Source organism: Pocillopora damicornis, chromosome 3, assembly GCF_964200805.1.
Source record: "Pocillopora damicornis chromosome 3, jaPocDami1.2, whole genome shotgun sequence".
Classification (NCBI taxonomy): domain Eukaryota; kingdom Metazoa; phylum Cnidaria; class Anthozoa; order Scleractinia; family Pocilloporidae; genus Pocillopora; species Pocillopora damicornis.
The window spans coordinates 1,947,822-1,969,969 of NC_142672.1; the positions used below are offsets into that span (position 1 = coordinate 1,947,822).

Consider the following 22,148-nt stretch of genomic DNA (forward strand, 5'->3'; position numbering starts at 1 on the left):
AAATTCAAGGAAATGAAAATCGCGTATAGGGAGGACTGTGCCACAGAAAGATCTTTATGCAGTAAGGTATTAAGATAGTGTGCTTTGATGTGTTCCTTTACCGAGTCAAAATAAGATATAACTAGTTAGACAAAACCAGTCAGTCTGAGGGTTAACGATGAAAGCTGTGATCTGATGACTATCAACAATTTGAACAGCTGAACAGCGAAAAAAAAACAGATCGTTTTGTTTTGTAACCATAGTTACAACACTTCGAAAACTTCTGTATAGTGGTTATCAAGACACAATATTTACTTCTATTTTCATAAACCCTCTACCTTATTGAAGTATTTCAAATATACTCAGGTTTACCAAGATAAAACCAGTCAGTCTGAGGGTTAAATATAAAAGCTACGTTCTGATGACTACAAACAATTTTAACAGCTGAACAGGAAGAAGCAAAATCAAACGCTTATGTTTTCTAACCATGGTTACAACACTTCAAAAACCTAAGTAGAGGTAAACAATATGCGATTTTCACTTCTGTTACGAAACAAACACGGAATCAAATACTAGAAGCATATTATTGGTCTGAAGGTAAGAAATGTATCTTTTAGCTGCTTATGAATATTTCTTTGAGCAGTTTTGCTGACTGCAGGCTTAGTTCAGAAAAAAAAATTTACAAAATACCGCGAATCTAACCAAGTAACAATTTATTACATTTTATCGCATTCTACAAGTCAAAGTTGCCACAAACTTAAACTCTATATTAATAACGTAGAATTCTGTTCAATCGTACTGGAGAGCTTTGTGACTCCGAAAAAAAGGAAAATAATTAATTAATTTCAGATGCCACCCGACATTTGATCGGTAGCATGTCTGTTTCATATGAACTGCAAAATTTTATTTGGCCTGCCTAGCAACTCTGTGACAGGCAGAGCTACAAAACTACTTAAGCAAACTTTGGGCCGTCCCTCCGATATTTATCAAAAATTTTCATCGGTGGAGACAAATCGTTGGCGAGTACAAATAAATTCACTCAAATCAGTTGCCGCAAGTTACAACAGTGTCATAAGTGCGATATGTTCGGCGATTTCAGTCTTCATCGAACCTTTATAAACTGTTACGACTAACCAAGAGATAATTTGGGAGAGTAGAGTAGAAAATTGATAATTTACCGAGATGTGAATGACTCGTAATAAATTTCTATGATCCTTCATTTTCATTATTATTTGCCTTTGCAGTGGAGCTATTTTGATGAATATTTAATCACGAAAAGTTCCACCTGATTGAATTTATTTAAAGAGAGGAATTGATAAAAGCCCATAAGGAGAATAAAGTCTTCCGATCACCTAACTAAACGAAGTTTTCGTTACCGTAATATCGTAATAATTAGGAGTTGCTTTAAGTAGAAATAGCTGAGAAATAAAAGCTGAACACCTGCATGACCTTTACTAACATTCAAATTCATCGGAAAACAGAATGTTTAATGACTTAGGACGACTTTGATGAGACCACAATTCTAACCATGAAGTTATACTTTTCGAATCAATTTATAGCGATGCAGTTAAAGTTTTACCTTGAAGCTACCATCGGCAATCTATTTATTTTCCTTGGAATAATCTCTATGCCATGTTTTTGTAGCACTGGTGAGTATGATTCCCATGGTAATTTTTTAAGCTTCACCGCACCTCTATGTTTACGAAATTATTTCAAGAACTATAATTATACGCTACCTGCTGATCAGAGCGAATAACGTAAAAAATCCCCCTTAGAGAAGACTATGTAAGGTTTACATGCAATAAGATATTGAGATAACATTCTTTAATGCGCTTCTTTACCAAGTCAAAACAGGTTGATTCGTTTTCTCTCGCACAGGTGACGTTTGTCGAAATATCATATTTAGGGACCCAAAACCAAATATGGCAATGAGAAATCACGTGATCAAAAGTGCAAAAGTGCCGAACGTTGGGAGCTGCAGGTTGATGTGTTATATGGAGCCTAATTGTGTGTCCATCAATATTGGACCAGTAGAGGGAGAAAACCAAAACTGCGAGTTGAATAACGCAACCGAGAAAAACCAAGCTCCATTTCTTCTTGTGAATAAAGAAGGTTACGCATATCTTGCAATCGAGGTAAATTTCACATTCTTATCAAACTGAGGGAAGTCAGACACAGATGAACTTGTTTCAATTTTTAGGCAAAATCAGCCTCCACTTTTTAAACTTTTGTTTTTGCCAACAGAATCCATGCAGCAGCAGCTCGTGTTTGAACAATGGCACCTGTCAGAGGGTCTGGATGGGGTTTAGTGTCAAGTGTTATTTGGCCGTTTTCTTTAATGTTTAGTGTTAAAATGGGTAAAATTTTAATGTTAAGCGTTTAAAAAAAGTTTAGTGTTAAGTGTTAAAAGGTATTAGAACAGCGATTTCACTCAATAAAGGTCAATAAAAGTTTTACAGAGAAAGCAATAATATTAGAAAAAAGGACTAAGATTTGTTCAAACTTAGCTCTTATGATAAAGGCGTGCAATCTAGAAACAAAAGGAGAAGAGTCTGCGCAGAACTAACCGCACTGGTCAGCATGCATACTTTGTACTCATGCGCATAAGTTCTGTAGACATTCTGTGGTCAGCGGTTTTTCAGCAGACTTCTGCATGCAAAATGGCCGCCTCGTCCGCATCGGCGGGAATTGCGGAAGTATTGATCAGCTTTTATAGATGTGGCGAGGAAGATGCTTTTGAGAGACATCGCAGTAGAATTCCAATCGGTATAGACCAAAGAAATCTAACGGACGCCAGGAAGCATATGATCAACTTTCTTGGTATTTCGCAAATGGCTACGTCGCTGGGTATGGGAAATTTCGAGCTGAAACTGTACCGGCTGGCCAGGAGTGCTCACGGGAAAACGAAGAATTTACGTATCCTTACGCAACAACAGTGGGAGATGGAAGTGCCACTCCTTGTTTCTCACGAAACCCAAAGTGAACTCAATAGTAAGTAGACAACTGGTCTGTCGAATTCATAAAGTGCAGGAAAAAGTTTTGAACTAATGATAAATATAACCACAACATATGTATTAGAAAATTGGGGGTTACAAATTATCCTTATTCGATCTTAGAAAAGGATAATTACTTTGAAGGTTATAAGTATGAAATACTAAAGTAAAATTTCCTCTTTTTCATCTTTTTTAAGTACATGTGGTACAGAAAATAATTAATTGGTCAGACAAGAAAATGGTGCTTGTACCGGGTGTGAAGCAAACTCCTAAAGAACCTCTTGGTACTTCAACAAGTTCTTCAGAAGATAAAGATCTAGAAATTGCCATCACAGACAATGAGCCTGGAGCATCAGATTCTGCGAGAAATAGAAGTAGGAAAAGAAGACAAGAATGTCTGGAAGATAAAGAACCAGTTCAAAATATTTTGCGAGACAATAAAGTTGTGAGAAATGTGCGTCAGAGGCATGAATTAGATGAGCTTCAAGCAGGTAAATTTTAATGAAATAGGTGGTTTTTGAATTTCTACTTTTACTTGTACTTTTACCTTTACTTATGTGTTTACTTTTATCTCGCTTAGACTTAGGGAAGCTTGCTGGAAGCTCAGCTCTTAATGAGGTGAAATTTACTTGTGGAGTCTGCAAGAAACCGTATTTTATCAGTACTAAGTCCAGCAGAACCACCCAAGGGAAGGTCAATTACTTCAAAATCAGTAAGTTTAAACAAATATTTTTAATTTACCAATATCATTACTGCAGATCACATGTTTCAGTACTCAGAATAAGAAAAAATAATAATTCCGAGTGTATTTAGGTGATAGTAACTCTGGTCTTTTGTATTCAGCTGATCTTCTAAAAGACTAATGAATGTTTATAATTAAGTTGAACTTCCCTTATCACTTTTTCAATAATCCCCATGGTGGAGAAATGTAAACCTAGGAATACACTGTTCACCTTTGCTAAAAATTTGTCCTTTGTAGCACATTCAATAAGTGCCAAAGAAATTACGAGAAAGCACAGCGTTTAGTGAAAAACAACCACACCCTGGACAGCCTTTGGAAAAAAGGAAATTGTGAACGACTTTCTTCAGCATCAAGCAGCAATTCCATGTCACAAGATGAGCAGGAGGACTTTACTGGTGCTGATGCCATAGAAACAGGCTCTGACAAGTAAAAACCTTACTGAAGAATATATTGTTGTATAAAAGAACTTTTTTTTGGATGAAAATCTAGATTATTATAGAACTCATGCATAGACATGTCATTACCATGTACCAATAGATAATATTTGTTGTACACACAAAGATTGTTTAGCTTTTTCCTTAGATCTCAAAACCAATGTCTTTGACCAGCATTTGTAGTACTGCTGATAGAGTCTTAATGCATAGTTTTTGTTGATATTTTGAACTTAATGAAATAAAGCAGTTTATGTTTTTCAAATTGATGTTTGCACGTGTGTTTCATGTGTAAGAAGAAAATCATATTTTGCCAAAATATAATTGCATGGCAGTTAGCAAATAGTGGAACTACTAAAAACAATTGGCATTTGTATTATGATACCAAAAATCCATTACAAAGCTTAATATCTGGAGTATTCTCCATTGCTTGTAGTGTCCCAATGTTATATATGTTCTTCTTTGTTCCCCTTTTGAAATTCCTGATACTGGCTGATACTGTGAACACAATGAACAATGACCAGAAATGAATCTATATGTTGCGAAAACTATAATACATGTATGTGATAATTTCCTTATACAGTGATAGTGTTTACCTAAACGAAGATTTGGAAGAATCCGCAGACTTGTCTCAAAGCCATGATGAGACTGTCAGTTCATGTATTGAATCATGGGATGAAGAAACACATTGTGCTTTTGATGAAGCTGGCTATGTTGACCAGAAAGATTCAACACAGGATCCGGAGGGTCATGTGATAAGCGATGCGAACGTGGATGATGACTTGACATGTTTTAACTTGTGAGTGTTTATGTAACTAGAAAGATGGAGGACAGATGGTCCATTTGTGTTTGATCTTGTAGTTTCTATTGGCTCCAACTCTAAGCTTGCGAGTTTTGTTGAGGTTGCTTACGTAATGGGGAAATGTTGTTGCACTATAATTTATGAGAATTGACAAATTGTTAGCATTGGTCTGTGTGTGGTCTTTGCGCATTTAGACGTTTGTGTACGTTTATTCTTCTAGGTGTGTGGAGAATGCCCATCCAGTTGCTATTAAACTCAACCAACTTCTTGAGAAAGGAAAGATCCCGGAAGACTGTCTCTACTACAAATTTATTGACAACACTACATCTTTCGCTCTAGTTGATCCTAAGTCTGCTTCAGATTTCACATGGGACCGAGATGTGTGCGAGTTTTTTGACACTATCAAGTATCTCGGAGGTAGTCGGACACGAAATTTTGTGACAGGGCCTGGTTTCTTTGGAACTGGGAGAGGGGGACTGAAAGAATTCAACACATTTTCTGATTTCAATCTTTGCGGTCCGTCAACAAATTCGTCAAAACGCTTTCAAGCTGGTTATACTACAGCCAGCAGTGGGGTGATAAAACCGCATCTATTGTCCTTGTATTCCTTTGCCTTCAATCGACAAGCTGATTTGCCAGCGCTTGTTTCTACAGACAAGTTGAACGTTATACCATTGTCACAAGCTATTGGTGGAACTGCATTAAAACCTGGCCTAGAATATGATTCACTTCAGAAAATGATGGTTGGGCTAACAACTCAAATAGACCAAAATAATTTCAGCAGCAACTCCATTTCTGATCCTGAGGAAATAAAAAAAAAGCTCTTAACAAGCGCCGAAGTGGTTGTAGGTACATCACTGGACAACGGCTCATCAATTCCAGTTGGTGTGTACTATCGCCCCAAATCAGTAACTGGTGAAGAAATCCTCAAATCTATACAAGACACAGCTAAGACCTTGCAAACTTGCCAAATGTGTTTGAAGCTCCAGGCGTCTGTAAGTCAAATTGTATCAAATGACATGCCCTCTTGCTTTAGCAGCTGTGATGAGTGTCTTAAGCTCAAATCTGTTTGCTCAGCCTGTAAACAAAATGGCCAGGTCTCACACATTCCTTCCTTAAGGGCTTGTAACCGGTGTTTAGAAAAAGGACTAAAGTGTAACAGGTTTCTTGCTGCAACAGTAATTACTGATTGTGAAGAGTGTAACAAGAAGGCGTTGTCAAATCTACACTCTATGGCCGAAGATGGTACATTACCTATTGAACTTTCGCTTCTTGTCGCCCTGCCAGATGTGGTTCATCTTGGCAAGAGTATGAAATGCAGCTGGGCCAACTGGTTCATTGATCTTGAGGGCGCGAAGAGTAGTCTAGTTCTAATTCGAACACTCCGCGATTCTGCTGGCCCTGATGTACGTAAGAAGTTACGAAAAATGCTGACCCTGGACTGCGTAAGGAATAAAGATCGGATGGCTGTAGAACCTATCGTGCGCCTTACTAGAACTTCGGTACTAGAGGTACTGAGAGGAATAAGTTTGGTCGTCCACACAATAGTTCCAGAAAAGTATCGCTTTTGGAAATCCAATCAGAGTGGGATATGCAAAAGACCCATTGCGATTGAAAGTGGGGCTCAAGGAAAAGTGCTTGTGTTAGACTATGACTTCGAATCTCAAGAGGCTCGTCTCGTGGAATTACGTTTGCATCAACCAGTTGATGTTCACGTTCGGAAAGAGACATTCAAGGATGCAAGGGACCTTTGTTTTACCAGTGGTATAGTTTTCGTTTCTGAAAGAGGATCTGGGGCAATCCGTGTTATTGACTTGGAAGGCAAAGTACGTTTAAAGCCGGAGGGCCTGAAATCGCGAGCAGAACTACTTTCACAGCTGAGTCGTTTTAGTTTATCACAGGATGGCACAGTGCCAATTCTTCGGAAGCGACTCGCGACACATTTAAAAGCTTTAGCTGCACAAGTTAAGAACCCAGAAATCATCCAGCTTAACACGCCTTTAGTAAAACCAACGTCAATTTGTGTGGCGAGTACAGACATCCTTTTATGTGCGGATGACGAGCACCAAAGGATTATTCAGTTGGAAGTAAGCTGCAATGGAGTTGCTGTCGTTGGTACTAGCATGCGAGAAATACATTATCTCGATGGCGTTTCCAGTATTGAATCTCTTTGTGTGTGGAGAGGGTCCGCATACTTGGCTGCATCTGGTAATGCAGGTGGGTCATACGATTGTGACCTGGCAAATTCAAACGTCAAACAGCTCCTGCAGAATTCGTCCGATTCATGCAGTGAAATCAAGAGGCTGTGTCATTATGGCGACGTAATTGTGTTCACTGACATCGTAGACAGGAAAGTCAAGACCTTCGATCCGAAAACCTCAACTGTTAAAACATTGATGGGCACTGGAAAAGAAGGAACTAATGATGGAACTGGTGAAACCTGTACCTTTGCGCAAGTCCACGGAATATGCAGTTTCCAGAATACTATATTGGTGTCGGACGTAGCTGCTGGAACGGTAAAAATAGTTTCACCGCTTACTGGGACAGTGTCCTTTCTTCAAGCCCTTGGGAAGCTGTACGACAGTTTTGGAATTGGTGCTCATACCGTAGACGCAGTATCACTATCCCTTCAAGATGCTGTGAAGAATGTTTCATCAGTGAACGAATATATTAAAAGCACAGTTGCTACAGTTAAACAGCACTACAACATGAAAGAAGCAGTAGCAACAAATGGTCCCCAAGGAACTGTGTCAAAGAAAACTCATGTCTCGTTTGAACTCCTTGAACAAGGTATGGCACGACTGCAAAATAACTTGAAGAACATAAATGAGGATTATGTTGGTGACGTTGACCTCCGTACATTACTGACCACTATAGTTGAAAACCTTCATGCAGTCTCCCACTTCAAAAACCAGACTTTTACAGCTTTACAGTATGCTCGAGACTTTGGAACAATTGCAAAAGAATCATTAAAAAGAACAACAAAATGGAGTGCCAAATACTTTACACATGACAAATCGTTTTATCCAGTTCCAACATCTAGTATGGAGTTGGCAGATGTTGAAGTGATGAAGTCTCCAACACCTGCAAGGATAGATCCTCTAATTGAAGTAGCGATGAAGGAGTTGGTGGATAAATTTCGTCCCGTGAGGCAGAGAACAGTGCGCAGTGAAACCACAAAAGACAAAGCCGGAGCTCTCCCACCAGCAGTGTATTACACTCAACCTCCTCATACCAAAGTAATGTTCCACAACGACCCAACTGTCGAAGGAGAAGTAATGGAACAAATTACTCCGCATATCATAGATGACGATGGGGACTCGCACGCACCCAGTATCACGTTTGTGGACGATAGCACTATTGAAATAGTTGCTGTTGTTGAAGTGCCAGATCAAGAGGATGAATACGACACCGACTCAGGCACCGATGTGGATGATGACGATCACGACTCCTACCCCCACACAACAACACTCACCAGCTCCGGGCGCGCCATTCGCGCTCATTTTCGCCTTGACTTGTAGAGTTTGCACTATCGGGTCTGCGCATATACATTACCTTGTGATGAATCTGTGATCAAGAGTTAATTGCATAACAACCCGTAAATAGCGCCACCTTGGACCCTGGAAAGCAAACGATGAAGAGGTAGACCTAAAGAGACTTGGAGACAAACCGTAAAGAAGGAAAGGGGGAGTTTAGATTCAAGGCTTGCTTGCTGCTAATACATGTGCTAAGAAACAAGAGGATGGCTAGTGAGGATGCAACAGCCTTTTCCCGGTAGGTAAAAGGAGCATGATGATGATTAAATAAACAAATTGTTCAAATGAAAGTTTGCGAAAGTGTGATAACGACAGAGGAAAATTTTAATTGTTAAGCATAATGTACCCTTCTGCAGAGAAATAGTCTCCAATGATTTTCCATGATAGAGACATAAACAATGAACAACACAAAATTGCAATCAAAATGACATAGTATGTAAATCAATTGTAGCTGATTCCATATTGAATGCCCGCGTTTATCGTTATCAGTATCTGGCGCATTTTTTAGCCGTTTCTCGTTACATTTGTATCAATTTTAGTGTTTCAGAGAATTTTTTAGTGTTAGATGTTAAACAGCCCAAAGTTTTAATGTTTGATGTTATAGAAGGTAAAATTTTAGTGTTTAGTGTTTTCGAGATACCCCCATCCAGACCCTCCTGTCAAGCTGGATTCACCAGTAAAGGTTTTCGTTGTGTTTGTAGCGATGGATTTACTGGAGAAAACTGCCAAGGTTAAATCTGCCTTGTCATTTGCTCAGCTTCTTACGTTGATCTACTGTTTTTGTTCGAAGTAATTGGCTCCTTGCGGTTCATTTGAGGGGATTTGGAAATTCATCAAATTTGACTCCTTAGACAATCAATTATCCACTGAAGACGAATTAATGAACGCGTCATACCCGAACTCCGAATAGATCCTATAAGTTGTGTAGGACACAAGCCCTAATTTTTAAGGTTCTTGTTCAAGTATCCTCTTGTATCTCAGTATATTGCATTGGATTAAAGAACGCATTTTACAGAAAAGAGAGTAAAAAACACAATTTACGGTTATAAAAAAATGTATATCTTTCAGTTTTTTTCTAATTCTTAAATACTGGTTTCATGGCAACAAAAAGGCGTTTTAAAAGTTCTAAACATTTAAGAGCCAGATGAAATCTACGATTTTTTTCTCGTTGAGAAATAATGAAGGGAGAATCCTTGGAATAATTCTAGTTCTACAGAAAAAAACAGTATTACTTTCTTTTGTAGCTAAATGAAAATGCATTGGAATTATAATACAAAAGGACAAACGATGTGTTAAACATCAAACCTGACAATTTTCTCATTTATTCACAGCTCTAAAGAAAAATTGTGCCGACATTTACAAAGCTGGGGAAACAGAAGATGGTATGTACACTATTAGGACTGATAATTTGCAAGCCTTTGAGGTATTGTGTGACCAAACGACGCAGGGTGGAGGATGGACTGTGTTTCAGAAGAGACTGAACGGCTCGGTTGATTTCTACGTTAACTGGATCGATTACAAACATGGCTTTGGTGACCTGAATGGTGAATTTTGGTTGGGATTGGACAAGATTCACCGCCTGACTTCAGATAATAACAACATGCTACGTGTGGATTTGGAAGACTTTGAAGGGAATACTCGTTATGCCGAGTATTCCAAGTTTGGTGTTATGAGTGAGAATGACATGCACAAGATGACCCTTGGTGATTATTCAGGTGAAACAAAAAGTTTTTTTATTTTTAGATTAAGAAGGGAGCGGTAGTGTTAAAATCAGTATGTTAGTAAACTCAAGGGCTTGAACAAATAGAGAAGAATGATCGAGCGTGGGGAAATAAAAGGTGGTTTCGGTTAAACGCGTTAAGCTGATGCTGCCGTTATGGGGAAGTACGAATTTCCGAAAAAATGGTTAAATCATTTTACATCGATAGCTTGCAATGGACGAAAAAAAAAATGAATTACTAAAACCTCAGTCAGCTCATCAACATGCAATCCTGGACGGCGTACACCAGACAATGATCAAATTTGAATAAAAGCCTTTTTAAGTATCTCGACGAATATACCTATAAGCATTACTACATGAATCAATTCATTTCACAGATATATTTTTTAATTAATTTCATTATCGCTAAATTGATCTGTTTTACTCATTTAACGGTTTACTATAGGCCGTATAAAATTTTGATTTGTAATGTTAATTGTGAATGCTAATAACATTGTTCACTTTGTCAGGAAATGCTGGTGACTCTCTCGCTTTGCATCGGAATATGCCATTCACCACAAGAGATCAAGATAATGATAATCATGATGATAACTGCGCCATTAAGTTCAAAGGAGCCTGGTGGTACAAAAAATGCCACCACTCGAATCTGAATGGGTTTTATTATGGCGGTCAGCATTCCTCTTTTGCTGATGGCGTGAATTGGTTGGACTGGACAGGGCGGCATTACTCCCTCAAGAGAACCGAGATGAAAATAAGACCAGTGGATTTCTGAACTATCATTTTTATTGCAAAACTTTAGCACAGTACTATTTTGAAAAAAACCAACGACTCAATTATGTTTGAATTTATGTTCTGTATTGACCAATAACTGACTAGGGCCTGTTTATGCAGAGGTGGGGGACTTCAGGTAGGTGATCGAAAGTAACCCGCTTAGGTGGGGTAAATAAAACCTCGCTGTCCATATAATCTCTTATTTCATCTTGATCACGTTTGCATTATAGGTGGGGTAATCCGCCTAGTCCGCTAGGTAGGGTAACCCTGTTGGCCTGGTATGAATTTATGTTCAGTACTAAATAATCACCAATAAGTTGGTACCTACCGTTTTAATCTTTCAAGCTTGTTTAGACTTCTGTTTGCTTCTGTGTGAGCATAATCTTTTATAATTTCTCTTGGAAGCTTCTGGGGAATTGATTGTGGTCCTTGCTACGTTTTTCAAATCAGGACTTGAAAAGTTGAATCGGTAGTATAGATCATTCAACCGATAAGGATTTTGTTTACGATGTCTCTGATGTTTCATTCGTATTATGTAGTATCAACTCGTTTTGTATTACAACATACTTCATTGAGTTACACATGGTGTATGCACCACGCGAAGGAAACATTGCTAATGTGAAACATTTTGTTCAGTTTCATTGCCTGACTTAGCAAAACGTCAGGGTGATAAACCCAGATACAAGCCCCGCGGTACCCAGTAGAGGATTAAGTTTTCTCTCTGGGTAATACGTGCTCTAATTTTTTTAATGTTTGGTCTCGGATTTTTACTAGCTTAAGGAGACAAAAAGCGAATTTTTAACATGTAGCCATCATTCTCTCCAGGACACTCATAGATAATATTTCTAGTATATAATTTTTGGCTTCTGGTTTCCTATTTTCATTATCAGAACGGGAGCAAAACAATAACTCACTCTTTTGTGACATAACAACGCTATCAAAATGAAAATGTTCCTTATCCAATGCAGAGTTACCTCTGCTGGTCACGATTTGAGCGTGCTTGATATGCTCATTGTAATAGGTAAGACGAGATAGGGTTCATCAGAACATGTACATAGTGTAATAATGCTATACGCAGAATGAGTAGTTTGTGCGTCTAAATTAGCAAATTAGGATCGCAAAGATCACCGGGGAGAATTGGAAATGGAATCCTCCAACTTTCTGCCAAACTCTACATTTCGCCAAAACTTAGCGCAGAAAAGTCCAATTCTCCCTAGCGATCTTTGCAACACTAATTTGCAAATATAGACATGGATATTAATGACCGCGTAACAATACAATAAAAAGAATTTAAAAAACGATTAAGACGTGAATAGAACATTGAATGTCATCTGCTATATAGTAAAATCTCCATCAGTTTATTGATGTGGATTGTAGAAACGAAGAAATCCATCGACAAACAGAGAGAGAATGTAGAGGTTAATAAGACACGATTTCACTCCTGATACGAAGCAAACACGGAATCAAACTACGAAAAACATATTATTGATCAGAAGGTAAGAAATATCTTTTTGAGCTACTTATTAATATCGCTTTGACCAGTTTTGTTAATGGCATATATAATTTTGAAAAATTCTGAATAATATACCGAGAATCTAACCAATTAACAATTCAGTACATTCTATCGCATTCTTACGGTCAAAGTTGCCACAAACTTATTATTTTCATGTATATAACGAAGGATTCTATTACGTCGCACTGGAGAGGTTGGTTACCTTATAAAAAAGAAAAATAATTAAACTTTGAATTTCAAATGCCAACTAACATTTCATTGGTAGCATGTCTGTCTAATACAAACGGCAAAAATTTATTTGGCCTGCTACCAACTCTGTCTGCTTGTAGACTGACAGACAGAGCCACAAAAATACTGAAGCCAACTTTCAGGCACGTCTATTTGACATTTATCACATGTTTTGATCAATGGAGAAAAATCGAGTGTAAAATAATTTACGCTCACTTATTGCTGAAAGGAAAAACAAAGGCTAGAGATGACAACAACTTTAAACTAATGTCCTAAGCGTAATGTATTCCATTTCCGTTTTAACCGAAACTTTTTAAAATATTGTAACTAACCTAACGATAAATTGGGAGAGTGGAGTAGAAAATTGATAATTTAATAGGGTTTACATGACTTGTAATTTCTACGGATCCGTTATTTTTTTCTTCTTATGCCTTTTGCAGCGGTTAACTTACTCACCTAAATGAATATTTAATAGCGAGAAGTTCCACTAAGCTTCCATTTTTCACGTGAGGAAATGAAAAAGCCCGTCAGCATGATGACGTCGATACTTGCGATAATATAACTAAATGAAGTACTCGTTTTCGAAATATCGTGATAATTAAGATTTCTGTGAAGTAGAAATAGCTGAGGATAAATGCTGAAGGCCTGCACATTCAAATTCATAGTAAACAGAATGTTTAATTACTCAGGACAAATTTGATATAGCCACTTTTTTTTACCTTGAAACTATATTTTTTCAATTTATAGCAATGCACTTGAAGTTTATCCTTGAGGTTATTATTGACAATCTCAATAATTTTCTTGGAAAAATCTTCACACCGTGTTGTTGCACAGGTGATCATGAGTATAATTCCGCTTTTAACTTTTTTTTGTCTTATTTTTTTAGCGCCACTGCTAGTACTTATGATCAAAGCCAAAATCTCTAAGCAGATACACCTAATCTAATTCACAATGTCTCCTATTATCCGGAATACAAGAAACAAATAACGATGAAAACCAAACAAGCTACAAAACACATATTTATATTGCAGACCATTAGACAACGTGTTTCTTCATCGTGTTTGCAAAAAACCCTCCTCACAATACGCGCATAAAAGGAGCAAATTCATGAATAAAAACAAACCATTCAAATGTATTGTAGTGCGGTTATTAACGCTTTGAAAATATTCCCATAATTGTCCGTAACATTTCTTTGCCATAGGTTAATTCACCCACAAAGATTAAATTTTGAAATGAAAACCAAACACTTAAAATTGAATTTTCAAGGGATGAAAACCCCCTTAAGAGAAGACAATGTAAGGTTTTCATGCAACAAGGTACATTCAGACCTGTAATAAGCGGTCACCCATGGGGAATGGCTTGGTGACCGCTTAATACGGGTTGAACGCTAAATACAGGTTCCACGAAATAGGGGAATTATACAGAAACGAGACATACGTCATTTTATGCCATAATTGACCAATTGATGCACCAAACTCGCTCAAAATACTATCAAAATTAAGGGACAAATATGGCTTAAAGTTTAGTTGAACGATTATTCTTTGTTTTGTTTGAGTGATCCCACTATAAATGACTGTTCAGTACAGGTGGAATTCAACAAAAACATGCCGTGGAACAGTAATTTAATGGAACAGTGGTGAGTGAGTCAAAATAAGAAATTAGCGCGAGTAAGTGAAAACTAAACAATTAGGTTGATTCGTTTTCTCTCGCACAGGTGATGATTGTCGAAACATCATACTTTGGGACCCAATACCAAACATGGCCGTGAGAAATCACGTGATGAGGAGTGCAGAAGTGTTCAGTGAAGGTAGCTGCAGAGTGATGTGTTATATGGAGCCTAACTGTGTGTCAATCTATATTGGATTAGTAGAAGGAGGAACCAACAATGTGAGTTGAATAACGAAACCGAGAAAAACCATGCTCCCTTTCTTCTTGTGAATAAAGAAGGCTACACACAAATGAAATTGTTTCATTTTTTAGGCTGAGGTCTTAAACTTTTTTTTCCTAACAGAATCCATGCAGTAGCAGCCCATGTTTGAACAATGGCACCTGTCAAGCTAGATTCACCAATAAAGGTTTTCGTTGCGTTTGTCGTCATGGATTCAGTTGAGATAACTGCCAGTTCAAAGCTAAACAGTACAAATGGTGTTTTCATTCACTAATCCTCTTGGGTTAGTTGAATTATATATTCACAGTGGAGAGACTGTTTTTTAATTTAGATAATTAATTGACTTACCGGTATTTCGGATCATTTAAGGGGATATGGAAATTCATCAAATCTGACTTCTTGGAAAAACTATGATCCACTAAAGATGAATTAATGAACACGTCATACCGAAACTCGGAATACATCTTGTAAGTTGTCTAGGACGAAAGCCCAGGTTCTTGTATCACAATGTTTAAGGTTCTTGTATCAACAACCTGAGACTGTTTCTGCGTCACATTGGATCAAAGAAACTATTTTACAGAAGAGAGAGCAAAAATACGTCTATTAACGGTGGTAACAAAATCCGTCTGTTTTGAAATGAAAAACCAGTAAAAGGACGAATGATGTGTAGGACATAAACCTGAAAAGTTTGTCGTTCATTCACAGCTCTAAAGAAAAACTGTGCTGACATTTACAAAGTTGGGGAAGAGGAGACGCTGTGTACATCATTAAAATTGATGATTTGCCTGTCTTTGATGTATTGTATGACCAAACAACAAAGAAACAAACCAAACAAAAATAACAAATAATCTCAACCACATCGATGTATAATTTCGACAGCGCACTATGTAAAGGTATTCACTGATCGATCATGCCCAGTGGGACAAAAATACGAGCTTTTTTTTTATAATAGTTGTTACATTTGACGGCCCAACCTCTTCTTCAGACTTTAAAGCACACTCTGAGAAACAAGCTGGTGAGTAACTACTGGAAGTGTATTCGCCATCAATGTCATTATCATCATCAATTTCATTGTCATTATCACTGTTATTGCTATCATAATTATTTACACCATTATCATTATCAGTATTATCGTTATTTTTGAAAATCTTTTTTTAAGTTTTCACACCTCTCTGCGTTTCTCGAAGATGCATCTCCACACTCAAATCAAGATTTTTTTGTGACATATCAGTATTGTTAAAATAAGTTCTTTGAAATTATCTCTTGAATTGTCAATTGTCAATCCGAATGGTGTTGTTGAAAGAGCAAGTGAGATCCAGCACGGAGCCTGGTGGTATCGCAGTTGTTATACCTCCAACCTAAATGGCTTCTATTATCAAGGACAGCACTCTTCCCGGGGCGCAGTGGCCTGGTTTTACTGGAAGAACAATTTCGCGTCTCTGAAAAGAACAGAGAATGATGAAAATAAGACCAACAGAATTGAATTTGACGCTTTCATTTGCAATTTAAACAAATTTAAATATATGATCAGACTTCTGCTTTTATTGCTCGTTATCGTTTATATTTAGTTTGTACCGGTTCATTTTTTGCAAGAGGGTCAAGGTATTCACAAGAGTTTTGTCAATCGACGATGAAAATGATGTCATCAATAACGCTCTCAGTAAGGGGCGTTCGAAAAGGTAGCCTTAGAAACCCTTTACGGGGACCAATTTGCATTATAAACTCTGTTGATAGAACTAAGTTATCTTGTCGTTAATAACAGCCTGTTTTAACAGGAGTACAAGACCGCAATTGATTAGGTTTTCGGGTTTTTAGTCAATGTAAATAATTTCCAAGATATTATTTCTTCATCCTGGTTGCCTAAGAGAAATGAAGTTTTCAGGTAACACAGTAAAGAAGAGAAGTAATACAGAGCGAAAAGAGGGTAGGAAACCCGCTTCAAACTTTGTTGCGGCTTAAAAAATTTGTATCAAGCAAATTAATAAAACATACGAGTGTCATGTTCTCCGATTCGGAATCGCTTTAAATGGCAAAGTGGCAGAAAGTGTTGAGCAAAACGAGTCCTGGAAAACTTACGCGTCCATGTTTAATACTAACTACTATGCTCTCGTCCAGTGAAATATGTAGAGTTATTTGCAGGATTGCTGACCAAGAATCTATATATCATTTCATAACTTTTTTTCATTTTTGCACTTTAGTCAACCTTACCGTTAATCCACAATTTCACAAAGGATTAGAACTTGAATTTCAAAGTACTTTGTTTGTCTTCGTATAAGGGAGCGTAGCAGGGTGTATTTGTACTGCTCTTCACCATAAGATCATTTTTTTTTTAGTTCTTCAAATTACACTGTTGGAGATACTACTACTACTACTATTTACTACTACTTCTACAACTACTATTGATAATTCTACAAGAGGATATCAATATTTCCTTGTACTTCTACTATAATGATCACTATTGCCACTGCTTTTGCTGCTGCTGCAACTATTTCTACAACTAAATTATGTAAGTGGATCATTGTATGATGAATTTTTTTTACTTAGGAGAAGTTCCCCCAATGATCATATTTCCAAAAAGAGGTAATGAAAAAACCCATCAATAGAACGGCGTACAAAAATAGTACTAAAAATATATTTGTTACCGAAATTTCGAGGTTATGAAGAGTTCATTTTAGTAGAAATAGCTGACAAATATATGCTGAACAACTGTATGACCTTTGTTAGCATTTAAATTTATAGGAAAACAGAAAGTTTAATAATTTGAGACGACTTTCATAGGGTCATGATCATAATATATACCTTGGAGTTATAATTTTCAATTTCAGTATAGCAATGCAGTTCAGGTTTTTCCTTGAAGCTATCATTGGCAATATCTATATTTTTCTTGGACTAACCTTCCTACAATGTTTTTGTTACACTGGTGAGTATAATTACACTATTATTAAATTTCTTGTGTTTCATTTTTCTGGCGCTGCTCCCTCGAATCCATTAGAAGAACTAGGCCAATGCAAATAATCTTTAGGAAAACACATATTTTCTAACTCATCACTAATGCATATAAAGAGAGACTATTGGATATTTTTTCTTTCACCGTGTTTCAAAAAAGCCCTTAGAATATGCGCTTCTAAGGATCCTATTGATAAATTGAAACAAACGAGTCAAAGATATTGTAGTGTGGTAATTAACGCCATGAAAAATTTTCGGATATTTTCCGTAACAAATCCTTTCCGCAGGTTAGCTCATCTTTGATAAAGCGGGTTTTCATGCAGTAATTTGGTAAAATAGTGTGCTTGCAGGTGTATCTTTACCAAGCGACGATAAAAAATTGTTCGAGTAAGCGATAACCTGGACGAGTAAATCTATTCGTTTTGCTCTCCCCAGGCAATGTGGGAAGCTGCAAAGTGATGTGTTATATGGAGCCTGATTGCGTATCCATTAATGTTGGACCTGTAGAAGGAGGAAACCAAAAATGCGAGTTGAACAACGCCACCAAGGAAAACCATGCTACATTTCTTCTTGTGAATAAACCAGGTTGCATATATTTTGCAATCGAGGTAAAATTTCACATTTTTACCAACCTGAGGGGTGTTATACACATAATTTCTCCTCGTTTCATGTTAAAGTGATCTTATTTTTGATTAAAGGGAAAGCTACAAAAGGTTTAGTTTGTCATCCATCAGAGGAGGTTGTTCATTTCTTGGCGGTCAAGTGATCTTATTATTGATGTAAGGAAAAGTTGCACAAAGTTTATTTTGTTTTTTTATTAACAGAATTCCTGCAGTAGCAGTCCATGTTTGAACAATGGCATCTGTCAAGCTGGATTCACTAGTAAAGGTTTTCGTTGTGTTTGTCGTCATGGATTCAGTGGAGAAAACTGCTAGTTGCATGGTCTCATAAATTGCATTTTCATACACTAATCTTCTTGGTTTAAATGAACTACTGAAATTGGGTAATTTACCAGTTGTTTTTTAAATCTGTTAACGAAGTAGATTTGAAATCATTCGTAAATTGATCACTGTAGACTATTGAGAAATTATTGAAATTTTACTCCTTACACGATCTACCATCAAGAGTCTCTTGTGTGCGCGGCGTTGAATCCTACAATTTTCTCATTTGTTTGTAGGCCTGAAAAATTGTGCTGAAATTTACAAAGCTGGAGAAATTGGTTGATTTCTACCGTAACTGGACCGACTATAAACATGGCTTTGGTGACCTGAGTGGTGAGTTTTGGCTCGGAATGGACAAGATTTACCGCTTGACCCCATCTAATAACAGCAAGCTGCGTGTCGATTTGGAAGACTTTGAAGGGAATACTGCTTATGCTGAGTATAACATGTTTGGTGTTATGAGTGAGAATGACAAGTACAAGCTGACACCTGGTAGTTATTCAGGTAAAACAGTATCTTTTTGTCTTATTTTGTTATTAAAACATAGGTCGAATTTTGTACAATTTCAAAAGTGGTGGGGGGAAGGGGGGAATGAATGGTCAGTTTTGGCTCGGACTGGACAAGATTCACCGCCTGACCTCATGTGAAAATAACATGCTACGTGTGGACTTGGCAGACTTTAAATGAAAAAATACTTATGCTTAGTGTAAGATGTTTGGTGTTATGAGTGAGAATGACAAGAACGAACTGATCCTTGGTTCTTACTCAGGTAGAACTGTCATTTCATCTCTTCTTTTCTAGTTATTTAAGAAGGGGGGAGGAGAGTGCTGAGTAATGTAAATATCCTAAACGTCTTTAAAATCGATGGCTTTGGAAGACAAAAGAGTACCCTCAGCTCATTGATATGCAATCCTGGACAGCGCATACCGCACGTTTACTAGCCCAGAGGTCTTCGCCGGTGGAGCATGTACAATTAACCTGGCGAACTATAGCTAATCCAACTCTAATGAGTGTCTCGGGAAACGTATTTATTGGCATTATCATATTGCGTCATTCAATCCCAAGAATCTCCGACATGAATCGTAGTTATTAATTAGAATGCTTTTGTTCCATATCATTATTGTTAAATTATACTTATCTGATATTTCAAGATTTGTTCTGCTTTACGAACTGCTCATTGTTGGTCAAACGTAATACTCATAGTGCGGTTCATTTTATTAGGAAATTCTGGTGACTCTCTTGCTTTGCATCGCGGTATGCCATTCACCACTAAAGATCAAGATAATGACAACTCTGAGAGTATCAACTGCGCCCTTAGGTAAAAAGGAGCCTGGTGGTACAAGAGATGTCACCACTCAAATCTCAATGGCTTGTATCTTCATGGCAGTCACTCCTCCACTGCTGACGGAGTGAACTGGTTTCACTGGAAAAATCATCATAACTCTCTAAAGAGAACCGAGATGAAAATAAGACCAGTGGATTTCTGAACTGTCATGTTTATGGCACAACAATGAAACGGTACCAACTTAACAAAAAAACCAGTGTCTCGACCAAGTATATTCAGCGTTAAATAATCATTCTTACATTGGAGCTTAGCGTAATGTTATTTAGGTTTTTCTTGCTTCTTTGTGCACGTTTTTCAAAATAGGAATAGTTGATTGTGTAAAATCGGCCCGTTAACCGATAATAGTAATAATCATAATAGTAATGATAAGTTAATCTATATAACGGTACATGCAAAAAGCTCCTTATCATAGTTGGACAGTTAATCATAAGAAGCTCTGAAAAAATGCGTCTTTAATCTTTTCTCAAAAAACAGAAACTAATGGACTCAATTTAAAATTTATGGGTTGGACATTCTATAGCCTGGGGGCAGCTAAGAACACTACTGAAACTAGTTCATTCACTCGGATGTTTATTTGTACAACGACTAGTTTCAGTAGTGTTCTTAGCTGCGAGGATCTTCTAATTTCATCTTTCCACCGCAGTGCAAATATGTGAATTTTCATATATCTAAATCTTCATTCACTCGGATGTTTATTTGTACCCAATTCATTGACCAGCTCCCAGTTGGCTTGTTAGCTCAATTGGTAGAGCGCTGCACCGGTATCGCAGAGGTCATGGGTTCAAATCCCGTACGGGCCTGGAATTTTTTCTTCAAGTCTTCATCTTCGACCATAGACCAATATTCTCTATATGGCGCTGCAAGAAAAGGTAAAATAATTGACGTCTGAACCAGTCGCTACCGTGGAACTTTTGAAATTTTTCCAAAATTCGACCTATGTTTATACTGGTAGATTAACTGGGAATCTCTTTTCTCACCTGCAAAGGAATTTCGATAAAAACCAATAAAAAATATTGAAAAAAAAGTAAAAACAAAACAGAAAAGGGACCACGGAATACAAATATATTTTCATAGATCGTCTGGCCATGAGAACAAATCTATCCATTGGCTGTGTTTAATTATAAGTTCCTGTAAAAACTAGTGTGATAGGACAAGGTTGAACACGAAGCAAACATTTTTTAGCAGGGGTAGGCTGGGGGAGAGGAAAGAGGGGAGGGGAAAGGGAAGGATATAGAATGTAGTTCTACAGGAAAAAGCTCAAATCTCTAAAACGCCCCACCGGTTGTCGAAGGGGAGAGGGGGGAGGGCGGTGGGGCTTCGATCCTGATCGAGAGCTCCGAGTATTTTTCTCTGTTTAACGTCCACGACTAATAAAGCTGCGCAACAATTTTAGGATTTGCTGTTCGGGTTGTTAAATTTAAGGAAACTTACAAATTATAAAAGTTTGCTACAATAAAAATACATCAAAAAGTCAACAAAGGAAATTAGGTGAACTTTGCCTCGATAAAAATGGTGCCATTAATAGGAAAATGTAAGAAACAATCTGCCTCAAGAATAAATTATTTCGAAGTAAAATAACACTATCCACACCTGAACACAAGCAGCATGCTCCGGTGGAAACTGTTTAAGAATGATTATCACTATCTCGAAGTGTCCTTAGGCGATTTTTTTCATGGTTATCAAATCCTCTTATGTTACTCTTGAAGTAAACAGCATTCCAGCGCTTCCCCACACGATTGACGTTGAAGAAGAACCTGACAAAAACTCTCGAAATCTGGAGGATAAAGCGACATTTAAAACGAAGAGAAGTCTTAATATCTACTTTTTAACTTACTCTTGATGAATATATCCCACTACAATTATAAAAAAAACACATTGTCACGCTCAAGGTCATTATTTGTGTCGAGGCTCATCTGTACATGATGCTTCATAATGAGTTTGAAAAAATACCAAATGTAATTAGTAAGAGTGGGCGAGAACACAATAGAATAACAATAAAACACGAGTTCAGGGGTGAATATCATTTGCTATGTAATGAGATATTTCTCTTAATTAGGTGGAAAAGTCGCAAAACTAATGGAATCTCCTGAAGCCTATTGATGTGGATTGTAGAAAGGCGAACAAATCAATTGACAAGTAGAGAGAATGATAACCAGGCAAACTTTATCATCATAACTCTCGCAAATTAAACTGCACCTTTTGCGAATAGTCATAACAAGCTAGCTTTTCAAGTTCGTCGCAAGTCAAGTGTCGATTCATCGCATCCAACTTTCTTACTTGGTGGTTTTACGTAAAGGGAAAGATCACTTCACT

General features: G+C 37.3%; 2 protein-coding genes and 1 pseudogene across 3 annotated transcripts; all 3 read left to right on the forward strand.

Moving 5' to 3' along the window:
* Nucleotides 1-266: 266 nt before the first annotated feature.
* Nucleotides 267-12,275, forward strand: LOC113674667 (microfibril-associated glycoprotein 4-like). The gene is made up of 7 exons (XM_089202062.1): nt 267-576; nt 1,539-1,628; nt 1,858-2,114; nt 2,224-2,282; nt 9,134-9,213; nt 9,815-10,198; nt 10,713-12,275. The coding sequence occupies exons 2-7, from the start codon at nt 1,541-1,543 to the stop codon at nt 10,973-10,975; spliced, it is 1,131 nt and encodes a 376-aa protein (XP_089058188.1). The 5' UTR covers nt 267-576; nt 1,539-1,540; the 3' UTR covers nt 10,976-12,275.
* On the forward strand, nt 2,996-4,410 carry LOC149047795 (uncharacterized). Its single transcript, XM_089202057.1, has 2 exons — nt 2,996-3,463; nt 3,553-4,410. The coding sequence occupies exons 1-2, from the start codon at nt 3,211-3,213 to the stop codon at nt 3,783-3,785; spliced, it is 486 nt and encodes a 161-aa protein (XP_089058183.1). The 5' UTR covers nt 2,996-3,210; the 3' UTR covers nt 3,786-4,410.
* A 5,716-nt stretch (nt 12,276-17,991) lies between the features above and the next one.
* LOC113674666 (ryncolin-1-like) lies at nt 17,992-20,906 on the forward strand (annotated as a pseudogene). Its single transcript, XR_016185326.1, has 4 exons — nt 17,992-18,157; nt 18,374-18,491; nt 18,727-18,994; nt 19,712-20,906. The product of XR_016185326.1 is annotated as a ryncolin-1-like (transcript).
* Nucleotides 20,907-22,148: the final 1,242 nt, after the last annotated feature.

Excerpts from the sequence above, each read along its gene's own strand:
- LOC113674667 (XM_089202062.1), top strand. The coding sequence starts at position 1,541 with ATGCAGTTAAAGTTTTACCTTGAAGCTACCATCGGCAATCTATTTATT. Across the intron at positions 2,115-2,223 it reads ACGCATATCTTGCAATCGAG|AATCCATGCAGCAGCAGCTC; the intron begins GTAAATTTCACA and ends TTTTGCCAACAG. Across the intron at positions 9,214-9,814 it reads TACTGGAGAAAACTGCCAAG|CTCTAAAGAAAAATTGTGCC; the intron begins GTTAAATCTGCC and ends ATTTATTCACAG.
- LOC149047795 (XM_089202057.1), top strand. The coding sequence starts at position 3,211 with ATGGTGCTTGTACCGGGTGTGAAGCAAACTCCTAAAGAACCTCTTGGT. Across the intron at positions 3,464-3,552 it reads ATTAGATGAGCTTCAAGCAG|ACTTAGGGAAGCTTGCTGGA; the intron begins GTAAATTTTAAT and ends TATCTCGCTTAG.